Source organism: Hemitrygon akajei, chromosome 6 (genome assembly GCF_048418815.1).
Source record: "Hemitrygon akajei chromosome 6, sHemAka1.3, whole genome shotgun sequence".
NCBI lineage: Eukaryota > Metazoa > Chordata > Chondrichthyes > Myliobatiformes > Dasyatidae > Hemitrygon > Hemitrygon akajei.
The window spans coordinates 170,243,698-170,258,677 of NC_133129.1; the positions used below are offsets into that span (position 1 = coordinate 170,243,698).

The window sequence follows — 14,980 nt, forward strand, 5'->3', positions numbered from 1 at the left end:
GCCAAAACATGGAGGAACCATCATGAACTCCCGCAGCTCCAGATGATCCTGCGATTTCTCTGAGGCCGATATGCAAGTAACCTTCAGGAGGGTGAACCCATGAAAAGCATCCAGCCTAGACGGGCTACCTGGCCAAGTACTAAAGTCCTGTGCTGACCAACTGGCTGGATTGTTCACTGAGATCTTTAACCTCTCACTTTGGCAGTCTGAGGTACCCACTGCTTTAAGCAGTCTTCACATATACCGGTGCCTAAGGAGAATGTGGTAACCTGCCTCAATGACTATCATCCAGTAGCGCTTACGTCCACAGTGATGAAGGGTTTTGAGAGGTTGTTGATGAAACACATCAACTCTTGCCTGAGAAGTGACTTGGATCTGCTCCAATTTACCTACCAGAGTAAAAGGTCCAGAGCAGAAGTCATCTCATAGCCTCTTCACTCAACCCCAGAACACCTGGACAGCAAAGACGCTTACTTCAGGATGCTCTTAATCAACTATAGCTCGGCTGTAGTTTTCGTACTGGGGTCTGTATGAATACCATCATCCTCTCAAAACTAATCAATAAGCTTCAAAACCTTGGCCTCTATACATCCTCGTGCAATTGGATTCTCAGCTTCCTCATTGCAGGCCCCAGTCAGTTTGGATTGGCAACAAAATCACCTCCACAATTTTCATCAGCGCAGGTGGACCACAAGTCTCTTTGCTTCATCCCATGCTCTGCTCACTTTACATTTATGAATGTGTGCTTAAGCACAGAGCCAATACCACATTCAAATTTGCTAATGACACTATTGTTGTAGACCGAATCAAAGGTGGTGACAAGTCAGCATATAGAAGGGAGATTGAAAATCTGTCTGAGGGGGTGCCACAGAAACAGCCTCTTACTCGATGTCAGCAAGACCAAGGAGCTGATTATTGACTTCTGGAGGACAAAACTAGAGGTCCATGAGCTAGTCCTCATCGAAGTATCAGAGGTGGAGAGGGATAACAACCTTGAAGTTCTTGGTTATATTATTTCACTTGCCTGGTCCTGGGCTGAGTGTGTAAGTGCAATTACAAAGAATGCACTGCAGCACCTCTACTTCCTTAGGAATTTACAAAGATTTGGCATGACAGCTAAAAATCTGTCAAACTTCTATAGGTGCCATGTACAGAAAATCCTACAAAAATTAGTGGATATGGTCCAGCCCATCACTTGTAAACCCCTCCCACCATTGTGTACATCTACTTAAAAGTGTTGTCACAGAAAAGTAACATCCAGCATCAGGGACCCATACAGGTCATGCTCTCTTCTTGCTGCTGCCATCAGGAAGAAGGTACAGGAGCCTTAGGATTCATACAAGCAGGTTTAAGAATAGTTATTACCCCTCAACTAATAGGCTTTTGAACTAAAGGAGATAACTTCATTCATCTTCATTTGCCCCAATATTGGAAAGTTCCAACAATCTATGAACTCACTTTCCAAGGATTCTTCACCTCATGTGCTCAATATTTATTTTTTTATTATTATTTATTTTCTCTTTTGCATTTGCACAGTTTGTTGTCTTTTGCACATTGGTTGAATGCCCAAATTTGTAGGCTGTTTCATTGATTTATTATGGTCATTATTCTATTATGGTTTTTTTGATTATGCCCATAAGAAAAAAGAATCTCAGGGTTGTATATGGTGACATTTATGTACTTTGATAAGAAATTTACTTTGAACTTTAATAAGGGCTCCTGATGCAGTTAATATGGCAAAACCATTTTCACCAGCACATTTGGAGCATTAGAGCACAGATTTAAGATAACTTGGAAGATGATATGAAATTGTTGCTATGAACTAAGACCATAAAACATGGCAGCTGATTAAGATATTTGCTCAACTGAGTCTGCTTCACTATTCAATCATGGCCAATTTATTATCCCTCTCAGCCCCATTCTCATCTGAATGCATTAGTTGAAAGAATGGTGGAAACAAGTTCAAAAGTCTTTTTAAAATATACCGGTTATCAGATATCTGAAGAGAAAAATGCAGTTTCTTTGGGGAAATAATGCATATATGAATTAAACAATAATACTTTTATAATAGGCTCATTTGTTCTTGATGACTCCATTGGAAAAATAACACAACCTTCTTTTAAAATACTAACCTGACCCTTGAGCTATTCTGCCTTTTTTTTGTGCACAGTGGAAAATGTTTGCTCTTACTGCTTACACGGGATGTCTTTCTGAGCACAGAATTGTCCTTGGATGCAGTATCAATTAAACTTGTCTTCAAACTAAAAATTGCTTCTTTAACATGCAAAATAAGACGTTTAAAAGTCTCAGGAAGCCTGAGATATTGAATTAAGTTAATATTAATTCACTTACTATGGGCATCACCTTCAAAGCTAGCAGTTACCGTTCATTTACAGGTGCCTTTGAATGGAGGGACTTGCCAAACCATTAGTCAGCACGTAGCTGTGAGTCTGGAGGGTGGTTCCGTCAATCCTGAACTTGTAGGGTAGGACTGGGTCCAGGCAAGCATCCAAGGACGAGCCTGTGCAGAATAATCACGCAGTGGTGATTGTCTACACTTGGCCAAGCAATGCATAGAGTTCATTTGTCCAGCTTGACTGTGGATTAGGGAGATCCTACATTAAGTCTCACTTGCATCCAAATAATCTATTGCCATTATTTCCCCCCATAAACTACTGTATGCAACAAAGTGCAACCCTTGTTGTTCACCACCCCACCACCCCCAAACGAGCAGTAGTCCTAGCCCTTTGAGGTCCCAACAGTTGGACGTTTACACCGTAAACACAAGATAGTCTGCAGATGCTGGAAATCTGGACTAAAATGAAACATACAAAATGCTGAAGGAATTGTTCATCCAGTCAGGCAACACCAATGGAAAGAAGTAAACAGTTGGTGATTCCAGCCGAGATCTTTCATCGGGATATTTACACCAGTTGTTCCCTTTGCTATACAGTAGAGAAATTAGCAGGAAATTTATTCCGGGGATTTCTTTTGGGTTACGCCCCACACGAGTTTACGTTGTACATCCCAAACGATTGTAAATCAAAGGGAAAGGCACCACTATCTCATAATTTTCACGTGATTTTCCAGGAGTAAAAGCTTTTAATTAGAATGACCCTTGGGCATTCCAAATTCTAATTGGATTTGGATTATTTGGAGAAAACCCACAGCAGGTATGAAAAACAAAATTTAACAGATGGCCCAGAGATCTAGACGACGATAATCATTGCAATGCCCAATAAATAAAAATAGCCTCCTAAAATTAAGATTTTAAAGGAACTGGAATTGTTGCCACGTGACAAGATTGCCGAAATTAGACACACACACACACACACACACAAGAAAATCTTGAAGGCTCATGATTTGACTCAACGAATATCATAGCAATAATGCGAATTTAGGGAAATTTTTTAAATAGTGTGGTACACACATTAATTACTGTCTTACATCATAACATTCTGAAATGGCGTAAGGGATAGAACTGAAAATAATTAGAAGATTTGGTCACAAACAAGAGAAAATCTGCAGATGCTGGAAATCCGAGCAACACACACAAAATGCTGAAGGAACTCAGCAGGTCAGGCAGCATCTATGGAAAAAAGTACAGTCAACGTTCCGGACCGAAACCCGAACCCAGCCCAGCCGAATTGTTTCAGCACAAAACGTCGACTGCACTTTTTTTCCATAGATGCTGCCTTGTCTGCTAAGTTCCTCCAGCATTTAGTGTGTGTTGTAAAAGATTTTGGTGATTTATTTTTGGGGGGGGGGGGGAAATTTAGTTCTCTGAGATTCTAGTACTGTTTCACCTAAAGCGCACTGAAGTTGATTTAGGCATATAAAAGTTAAACACCATGTAAACACTTCTAGGAGGGTTCATTCGAAATATAGAGAAGGCAGCCAGATGCAATTTATTTCCCTTGATATAAAGCCTAAAATTATTCCACATAACTCAATAAATCTGACTTTTTCTAATTTCATGAGATTTCAATATTTACCAGTTTAGGATCAATATCAAGTGTAAATACTACTGACATATATCGTGGAATTTGTTGTTCTGCGGCGCCAGTTCAGTGCAATACATAAAATATTCTATAAATGACAGCCGAATGGTTGAAGTGACTGAAACTCGAATCTCAGTACATTGGCTTTTATTGAGCCCTTGAGAGTGTTCCAAAGTCTTTCATTTCCCACAGAATCTTCCCTCCTCCCCCACACCCTTTTGCCTGTAGATCCAAATCAACATGTTTGTGCTAAAATATACACTTCTTTTCAACACAATATCTCTCACATTTTGAGGATTTTTGAGAATGTGTATTTATCAGCATTTGGTGCTGATTTGCTGCATAGTTTAAACTTTATTAAACTATTAATGGCGTTCTTATCGTGTTGTAGACATATAACGGATCCTTCATTTTACCCATTTCCAGGCAATTGCATATTTTCTTGCCCCCACCCCAGTTTTACAGATGTAAAAGTAAATAAATTCACTTAATATTTGAATTTGATCAAATGTCCCCAATTACGTCATAAGGGCACTCAAGTAACATCGGATGTCATCAACAGACGCAAGAAATTCTGCACTGGGAATCTCGAGCAACACTCGTACAAAACACTGGAGGAACTCAGCAGGTCAGGCAGCATCTATGGAGGGAAATAAAGAGTCGACGTTTCGGTCCAACACCTTTATCAGGCTGGATGAACTTTAGCCAGCATTTTGTATGTGTTGCTAGGCCATCATCAAAGTGCGCTTCTGGACTGACGAAAGGACATATTTGCAAACACTTCATCTCGATTTCTGCGCACTTTTAAGGGAGAATATTTCAATGTACCAACAGCACTTCAACTGTGACCATGGTGAGGCAATGTGGGGCAAGTATAGTATCGCAATGTAATTCAGCTGTTAGCGCCTTGTCCCGGCTGGGTTACACCGCGCAAATGCGTTGTGTATTTTGGGAACCTAGCCCTTCTTAAATGAGGTGATTTATTTGTGAAAAGGAAATGAAGCACCAATGTTGCCACGATAAAACCACACCACAGTTCAAGAAAACATACAAGTTGATGGATATGATGGGTAAACACGAGAGATGTTGCAGATGTTGGAAATTCAGGGTAATACTCTCAAAATTCTGGAGGAAGTCAGCAAGTCAAGCAGCAGCTATGGAAAGGAATAAAACGAGACAATATTTCTAGGTCCTGGTGACTGTTCTTGACCGAAACGCCATATTTTTATTCCTTTCTATAGAAGCTGCTTGAAGTGCTGAGTTCCTCCAGCATTTCCTGTGCGCTAAACTGGATATATTAAGTTGAATTGAACCAAAAAGGGTGAATTCCGCAGTATCTCCAGAGTCTAACTCCGATATCTAAAAAAAAATCCAGTGCCAACTATTAGCAGCTATTCAGTTATGACAACGAGTCGTTCTCTTCCCGGGTTCTGTATTTATTTCTTTTATATGAAGGTGATAATTGAATGAAGAAAGTTTTATTCATAAATAGCTAAGTAATTGTTAATTATCAATTCTAAATGCATTCGCTTATCGAGTTACGGGAACTGAACCATTTCTCTTTATATTTCCATAGTGGTATCTACACAAACACAAGAAATAAACGTACAATGAACTGTAGGACTTAATGCAACGATGCCTCTCGATGGAATGATGACCGAAGCACTAACTTTCTAAACGCAGTATGTATCATACAGTAAATACAGCATCCATCACTTTTTCCCCAAATAGGAATGTTATCTACAGCAGTATAATTCACTTTCTTATATGTGCGATAATTTATCATCAATCTTTACTGACAATACAACTTTTTTTCACAAGAGTTATCTGGCACTAATGCCACGTGGGTCTGTTGCAAATGTCTCGAACCTAATAGTGACCACTGTTACCTTTAAGAACCGAAGCAGAATATCGCAATCCGAAATGCTGATGCAGATGTGACGTTGAGCAGAAATGCTGATAATGCTGTTCGTGAGATGAGGATAACATCACGCAACTTTCTCTAGAACATTGTTTTACAGATATGGCCGTCATTAAAATCCACAGCAGTAACAATAAGCGATGTCAACCAAAACTGCGCATTTTCTTCGAAACTTGATTTTTAAAAAAAGCTTCATAATTTAACGGCATCGCTTAATTACAATGCATGTTACAAATATTAATCCATTCGCATTTTCGTTCATGATATCTAGACCCATTATTTGGATAGATGGCTTGGGAAAATGCCTTCAGCGAATTCTATTTAAAGATAGACTGCGCAGATTCCGGAAAATCAAATTATCTTTTTGAAAATGCAAGTGTTTTTTTGTAGCACCACTGAATTCAACATTCTCCCAGTGTGTGCTACAGTATCGGAGTGGATCTGGTGCAGGGACACTTTTTACCCACCTAGGGGGTTGACACGTCCTTCCATGCATATTAGTAAAGCAAAAACAAAGTAAAAGAATTTGCCCAATTTAGTTTTATTGATCTCAAATTAAACTAAGGCTTATTTTTATCGGCACCAGAAATGCTTCGCCCCGCCCCAGGGATGCGATGCATCGATAGTTAGATTGGGACTAATCCTATCAGCAAGTAAGCAATTCATTATCAAGTATTGTGATGGTTTGGTTTTGGAGATAAATATAATATAATTCGAAACATATTACAGTGCTGGTCTGGTCAGTGATAGTGCAGAGAAGGTTGGCATCTTAACTCACTGAATGCTTTTCACACAGGAATGCAAAAGGGGGAATCGAATTTACGATGCACCAGTTCGGAAATTCGACGGTTCGCTTTGAACTGCCAGTGGATGCCAAAGAAATGCACGTCGGCGTTATGAATATATTATTTATCGGCACTATTATGAAACAGTTTAAACTGTTTCAGCTTCATTCAATTGGTTGCAATTTTTAATAACTGGGACTCAAAATACTGAATTCAATTGAAACTTCAGCACAACACATTTAAAATAATACACGTGTCAAAAGCAACCCTATTGTAAACATGCTAACACGAATTATTCACTAGTGACATCTGCTGTAATGTATGTCGCATTCAAGTGCATGAATCGTTCCACGTAGCGTAACTTAGTTCGTTTGTTAGATGCATCTGCATAATCGTCCATGCACGTACTGTATAAGGGTATGCATTGCACGTATGTACAATATAATGCAGGTTAAAATTTGTTGCAATTAAATTGTAACTGAAGATATATCCTTTTTTTGTAAAGGTACATTTTTTGTGCCTCATGCTTAAAGATCTAATACTATGCCGGGTTACATGCGAATTAGTGTAAACGGAAACACATTCTTCTATTACTACAGACCTTACCACTATTCACAGCGTAATTGAGTGTTCTCTTACACTTTCTGAACTTTGAATGTATATAATTTCATACATTATTTATTTTAGAAGAAAACGCTTATATTTACATGTTTTGATACTTCCTATTGACTAGTCACCGATATTTCCGAACAGATTACCTATTATCCCAAATTAATAAACTATCATAAAAATAAACGACGTTGCCATGATTTTCTAGACTATAGACAACCATGTCGTGAAATTATCTTGGACATTGATAAAGCGTGTACCTTTTGGGCTTTTTTAACATCTGTTTGTACGATCTTCACCTAACGTTTTGTGGAATCAATGGTAATCAGTATTAATATGCAGCTGCCTCTCTCGCAGTGCACACACGACCACTTGCTCACCTCAGCAGTGAGGAGGACTGCCGCAGAATGCGGAGGCAACATCCTCCAGGTTCGCGGATTCTCCCCTCCATCTTAAAACGTCCCAAATTCTGGCTTTCCTACACAAAATCACAGGTTTCCTTTCATGTTTGAGACCAATTCTATTCGAGTGGTTATCGTCAACAACGGAGAGAGATAGAGAGAAAGAACTACTTTGTTTTTTTTATTAAAAAAAGCTTTTGTTTGCTTTTTTCTGACTGATGTGTCTGTCTCTGAATCATAGAACCTCCATTTCCTTTATAGCACTGCAAATCATTCTATTCTTTTTTTCAGTTTGCTCATAAAAAGCCAAGGATACTTGTAAACATTTTACTCCAGCTGCTGGTGCAGTCTCCTGACCTTCTGCACCCCTACTCCAAGCCCCCTATTCCGATGCTTGTGAACCTGTGCCTTCTCCTGTCAATGAGGTACGACTGATGCATGTCGCAGAGTATCGCCTACACTGGGATCTTACCTCCGCCGTTTTGAAATGCGAGGTAGGGAAACCGCCAGACATTCCCCAGTCCCACAGCATAGCCCACCATAGACAGAATAAAGTCCAGTTTATTCGACCAGTTTCCTCTGGCTTTGTTCTCATCTCCATCTTCCTAAAGAAAATAAAATGTAGCTCATTCTGCAAACCTGCAATAATGGCGACTGGTTACAATACGATTTATCATTATTTATCCCAATGTCAGATTCCTTTTTTGTTGCAGTCTTGATACAAAATAAATCACGAGATTTTAGATCTATGTGTGAATATGCATTTCAAGTGAACTGCATTGAGACAAATTACTTTAAAAACAATTACCCATGAATGAAATGGAATTAGAGTAGCCTAACCTTCAAGCAGCATTTCCTCCGAGTATTCTGTCTACATATTTAAATACCGTAGAAAAGTTTCCCTTTTCAATAATTATGTGGATCTATTTTTCAAATGGAGTTATTATTGTTTCAGTTTAGTTAATTTCACTGCAGAATTAAAATCGAGAAACACTTACATTATTGGCATTGCCCGGAAATACAACTGTATTACCATCTGTTCCCAGGACCACCGTACTAGGGCTTTTCGAAACCCAGCTGCTTTTGGCATCGTTTATCTCCGTTGTGGTTATCGCGGAGCGATTTACCTCCACCTCGGTGATCTTACAATAAGCAGAGCTTGCGTGATCATTGTTGTCAGTTGAAGTATCCTTGTGGGGTAAAATTTCGATAGAATCCAGACGAACGGCGGAGTTGGGTTGTGTGGAGGCATTCATACATATCCCAATCTTGACGTTCTCAGACTCGTTAGATTTGGCTTCTTTGAGAGCTAAGCCGGTGGGCTGAGGAGCGAATACGGAGGCCTGCTGTCCATCTAAAGGTAGGTGTGGTTCAGTTTCCGGGCTGTTTCTGGGTACCCCAGCACCCTCAATTCTGCTGGGCAGCTCTGGGGTGAAAGTATCCCCACCGCTGGCAATTTGCTTGGTCATGCCTTCCTGGTCTATGCTGTCCTGTGAAATACGAAATTCTAATTAAACCACCGCGCTTGTCAAATGTTTAAAACAATCTTATTTATTCAATTAATAGCAGAGCGGGCAGGCAAGGAGTATGCGAGTTTCATATTGGGAGTGGTGTGTAGGTATTTTGTTAATGTTTAAATGGCCCATCCGACGCAGCAGCTGAACGGTACCCTGTCAAGCACTTCTCCCCATCTGCTGCTCTTGCACAATGCTTTGGCTTTCTGCTCACGGATTGCAGGGTGCCCGGCTCTCTCTTCCACAATTACGATACGAATCTTTAATTTAACGCCCCATTTGTTTCCTGTCACTCAGAACCCGCATTGGGTTATTTTCTTGGGACTGCAGTAGGTAGCGATTACCCGATGCTAGGCAATCGCAGTCCTCTTTGCACTATTGACTATTTGAAAGCAATGATCTTTTTTTGTTGTTGTTGTTGTTGTTGTTGTCTAGGGCCCGTCGATTAAATATATACCAATTTTTAAAATTAGCCTTGCCTGTTCGGAAGTAGAACCCGCCTAAGGGCCAAGTGTTATAGAACAAATTTCAAATTAAAACAAAAAAAAAACGAGTTTTTAATTCAGACTTCCTATGTATGCCGAGTGTTGCGGGTAAGCCAACGTTATTTCAGGATGTTCCCAGATTTTCAATAGTTATAACAACATATTCGCGTTGTCTCCTACCATTTGTTATCAGGTTCAGCACCACAGACAGCTCCACCGTTCTTCGGTCAGAAAACTTAGTTCACCCTGACAATCTCAGAAAACTAATTCGAATCCCGACCAGAACTATTCCCTCTCTAAGTCTACATAAATATAAATAGAATCCAGAAATAGATTTAAAAGGAGAAACAATGTCACTCACCATATTTGCGAAACGGCAGATTTGAGGAGGGGGGAAGCAGTGGGAAATGCCACTTAGAATGATTTTCTCCCAGCTACGAGCAAGCGCTTTCTATACGTTCCTGTGCAGATTGGGTGTGCGTCAGTAAATACCAAGGTGCCCTTCGTCTGACATTTTCTTGATAATAAGTGTTTGATAAATCATTACCCCTGGATTCTGATTTTAAACACACAACAAAAGACGCAAATGTTAGCGAGCTGTCACTCACGTACGTATATGTCCCAAAGATTGCGCGTATGGAATGACTCACATTACCGAATTAATAAACTTGGTGGGGGGGGGGGGCGAGGAATACAAATTCATTACTCAAAATTAAGCCGTTAACTATTTCGTGGTGTTAAATTCCATGCTAAATCGTGCTGGCCATGAACTGTGCGTTATAACTTTACCGCAAGTCTTCAATGAAACAACTTCCTGAGCTATTAAATTCCATGCTAAGTACTATTGGCCACGGACAACGCTTTATAACTTTATACCATGTCTTAAATGAAACAACTTCTGAGATCCTATCAGTATTAAAACATTTAATGTTGTTAATTGTTTTCCTGTTGGGGGGGGGGAGGGGTTGTACTTGAATCACATAGTTCAAGACCAGAGGAAACACTTTACATCTTGCCATTTTCTTATAATCGTGGAAGATTTAAGTTTGTGGAGGAATAAGTGATTCAGGAAAGGAACTTTGGGTGCGTCCGATTTACGTCAGCTTTACCGGCCCGTTGACCAAATGCCAAGTGTAAAAATAGATCGCTTTACTGCAGCTCTTTAAGAATAAATATAGCTTTATATAGAAGACTGCATCCACCCACGCTCCGGCACGGGGTGGAGTTCATGCAATATATAATCAATTTTCTTTAAAAAGGTCTGATGGGATGGGTTGATTTGCTCGTTTTGGCCAGAGTTAGATTTTTATAGCGGCCGTACTTTAAAACATAGTCAATGTATTCTTTGACGCAATGCACCCATCCCACCGCCACGCATAGTACGCGTCGTTTTGTATTGAAGTGAGCCGGTCAAAGCGGTTAAGTCCAAACTCTGCTGGCATAAGTTTAATATCCTGAATAAAATATTTAAATATTCGTGCTCTTCGCTCCTCGCAGTAGGGATGTGAGGATGAATTTCTGTTATGTGCAGACCTTAACTGAAAAACGTTTGGGGTGTGTGGAGAGAATGGGACATAGCAATGACAGAAGTTTGAGGAAGGCTTCGCGATTCTGATCATTATGCTGCAATGAACACAGGGGAAACCTTAGTTTTTAAACATGGAGTTGTAATCCTAAGTTAAGAACCAGCCCAGCGGCGCATGATATTTCCACATCACTACCCCACCCTTCTCCCAACCGCTGGTGAACCACCCCGCCAACATCGCCTGCATCCCCCTCCAGTCATTCCTTCGCTTCTAAATGGGACAGAACCGGCCTCTTATCTCCACTCGGTTAGGTCCGCTGAGCTCTAAGTTTTGCTCCCGGTCACATGTCTATCGTAAACGAAATACCCAGAGTCAGTCATTTAAGCGAGTCAAAAGGAGAAATTCTTGAAAATTCGACATCCATAACATGCTTTGAAGTATCGATAGCTTAAAACGCGGCGGAAGTCTAATGTTATATGTATACTGAATTGTTCTTTCACAACTTTGAGTGGACACCAACATCACATTAGAATGCGTGAAGATTTGGAACCTGGGTTCTACTTCAGATGTATCTTACATTCCTGGAGCTTAAATTGAAATATGCGCTCCGATCCCCACTCGCGGCACCCCGCCCTCTCCTAAAACTGCCGGATTGCTGCATTGCGTTCCATCATTAAACCAACTGCTCTCTGGCCGTATATATTGCCGACATTCTAAAGAGGACACTCTGCAAGTCCTCCGTGTGCTGCCTCTGATTAACTATTGAGGGCTAAGGCAACAACTCCACATTGTACGTGCCAGTGGAGATATTTCAAGTAATCTATTACATCAGCTTGTGTTAGTAACGTGTCTAATCGATATACAATTGGATTAATTGAGATCACTTGGATATTTGTCCCAGGAGAGGCGGCCGTTTTAAAAATTAAATTAATTAATCAAAAAAACTAAGGTAACAATCGGATAAATGATTACATAACTTTCAGTAAACTTGCACTCACCTATATTTAACATCAAACTGCGCATGCTTTGTCGGAACCATATCTACATATTCCCACTTCAACATATTTTAGTTATCCATCGCCAATATAATTTGAACTCTTCTGTTCACCTTACGGCTATGGAGCAGAACAGAGTTCAGAACTGTAGTCACCGGTAACGAACAGAAAATGCTGGAAGAACTCAGCAGGTTAGGTAGCATCTATGGAGATGAACAAAGAGCCGACGTTTCGGGCCAGACCAGAAGTTCTGATGAAGAAGGCTCTCGGTCCGAGACCAGGAGTTCTGATGAAGAGTCCCGACACGAAACTTCACCTCTTTATTCCTCTCCATAGATGCTACCTGACCTGCTGAGTCCCTCCAGCCTTTTGTGTGTGCTACTCCGAATTTCCAACACCTCTTCAACCGTCACCCACTTAGCCGCCTGAGAGCGTATACCGCTTTGAATTACTTTGTCAAAGATGAATAACAGTAATTGACTTTCTGCCGTGCTCTTTCAGCAGGTGACCTCACCATGTATAGAGACCTCAAACGGGCTTTAGCACCAGAGGTTATCTGCGCAGGAATCCGGAACAAGTCGTCGATATCTCTGGAAATCTCTGACTGAGGGAAAATGTGCAATCAAACAAATTCAATATCATCGGAAGGTGTCAGCAATACTTCACATTCCATTATCGTTAGATTGAAAGACATTTTTGTCAGACAGAAAACGGCTCGGTCATCATTACCGAGTTAGCAAAACGTATCTAAAAGTAAGCTATCTGTCGCAACAGCGTCAAGCTCATGAGATTTTATGGAAGATGTCTTTTTTTTTTGAAGAGTTTAAAGCAAAACTTCCTGCTCAGTTTTGCGTTTAGAAAACGAAATGATGCCCACCGGTAAAACCAAAACTCTTCGTGTTTACAACATTCAAAAATTTCCTTACTTTTTCGTCATCGATTGGAGTCTGCAAACACCAAGTCAAAATGTTCTCTCTCTCTCCCCCATCTCTCGCTCTCTCTCTCCTTCCCCCGCTCCCTCTCCTTCTCCCCCTCCCTCTTCCTCCCTCCTCTTTCTATCTCTCTCTCTCCCCTCCCTTCCCCCTTAATATATGTTTGAGGGTAGGGAAGCGTCGCGTTTCTTTAAAATATTGAAATGTATAAATGCATTGAAACCAATAATTCTTTATTTAAAACGAGAGATTTTGCAGATGATGGAAATCTGGGGTAGCACATTCAAAATGCTGGAGGAGCTCATGAGTGGTCTCGGCCCGAAACGTCGACTATTTATTCCTTTCCATAGATGCTGTCTGATCTGCTGATTTTTTTTTAAGTCCAAATTTAAAAGCAGCATGTTTATTATTTAGCCAAGGTACATTTATCCTATTCCGACTACTGTCACTAAAAAGTTACACGTACTAGCATTGTAATTTAAATACCATTGAAATATTGAAGTAAAACAATGATTAAAATCATTGAATGGTAAATACATAGAGACCATTGTAGCGAAGTGAGTGCTGTTTATTTCACATTCTTAACAAATAAGAGTATTTGGGTATTTGCTGTATTTAGGTATTTGGCTGTTTCATATCTACTAAAACATTCCAAAGGAAAATAGCTTGGGATTATATTTCCCATATTGCAATACGCCTAAATGAAACATTACGCATGCAATTATAGGAATTTTATCTGCGGAAACGCAAGCTGTGATTCACCATCCGAACGTATTTTGAGGTCACTCGTGTAATTAGATTGGACAATCGCAAAGCTGTTCGTTTTATAAGCCTTAAAATTATTAGCGAGGTTTTAGGAAGAAACAACGTATTCAAACAAATCGTATACAAATGATCAGTGTTTGCACCAGCTTTAGGATTAGATTCTCTCAGTTATTAACAATAGCTTTGCTTAAAGCACTCGTGGCGCGTCTTCGCCTGAAATTCTTCGTAACATACTGTACATCCCCCTTAACGGGCCAGTAAACTGCCGTCTACATCTATACTAATGCTATCTTCTTGGCAACGAGTCTTCTATTTATTTAGCTTTTGTATATATGAGAACTCATGTTCTCTGCAATATTTATTTATTTTTGTCAATATTATTTGCTTTTAACTGTATTCGCATATATGCCTTCTTTTGCATTGTTTGCTTGCCAATCTTTGCCTGTAGCTTTTCAATAATTGTATTGTATTTCTTTGTTCTACTGTGAATGTCTGCGAGAAAATGAATCTCACGGGAGTACTTTGATAATAAATTTGTTTACAACTCTGAATTTTGATATCTTAATTTAAACAAAGCTTGCGAAAGAATCCGGTTTCTTCTTGTCTATTTTATATCAATATATACTGAATGAGATTGAGTATGAAATTGAGATAGCCTAAAGGAATGTACAAGTTTGGCATGACGTCACTTCAATATAAGCATGTTATTTTTTAAAAAAAACATTAGAATTGTTGTCCTCAGTGCCAAGGCTTTGTCGCTTTTAACAACAAAGTCCTGAAAAAAGTGGGCCATATTTACTGCTAGGCGAGTTTTAATGTGGAGATTCATATCGTATGAAAGACTAGACAACAACGAATTAAGTTAACGACACGATCTCGTTGTTTATCTAGTTGGGCCATTGTATTGGTAAAACATATTTCCATTGGGCATAAAGTAAACTTATCTCCAGGCCGTAAGACTACTGAACTCCCTGCCACAACCTAGGTCTCATCACTCATGAAGCGCTAGTAGCACTATACTGTTCAGTTTTTAACTTGTGCACCTT

The 14,980-nt window shown here is 39.9% G+C and overlaps 1 protein-coding gene across 3 annotated transcripts in view; it reads right to left on the reverse strand.

Annotated features, from left to right (window-relative positions):
* slc6a5 (solute carrier family 6 member 5) overlaps positions 1-12,399 on the reverse strand; it is a 70,070-nt gene extending 57,671 nt beyond the window's left edge. Inside the window, exons 1-4 of one of the 3 annotated variants that reach the window (XM_073049747.1) lie at positions 12,241-12,399; positions 10,078-10,272; positions 8,716-9,207; positions 8,190-8,322 (exon numbers count right to left, since the gene is read on the reverse strand). In XM_073049747.1, coding sequence (XP_072905848.1) covers positions 8,190-8,322; positions 8,716-9,207; positions 10,078-10,080 — 628 coding nt within the window. In that variant the 5' untranslated portion in view covers positions 10,081-10,272; positions 12,241-12,399. Of the gene's footprint in view, positions 1-8,189; positions 8,323-8,715; positions 9,208-9,386; positions 9,524-10,077; positions 10,355-12,240 lie in introns of those variants that run through there. The other 2 variants (XM_073049748.1, XM_073049749.1) reach the window with 2 other exon arrangements.
* Positions 12,400-14,980: the final 2,581 nt, after the last annotated feature.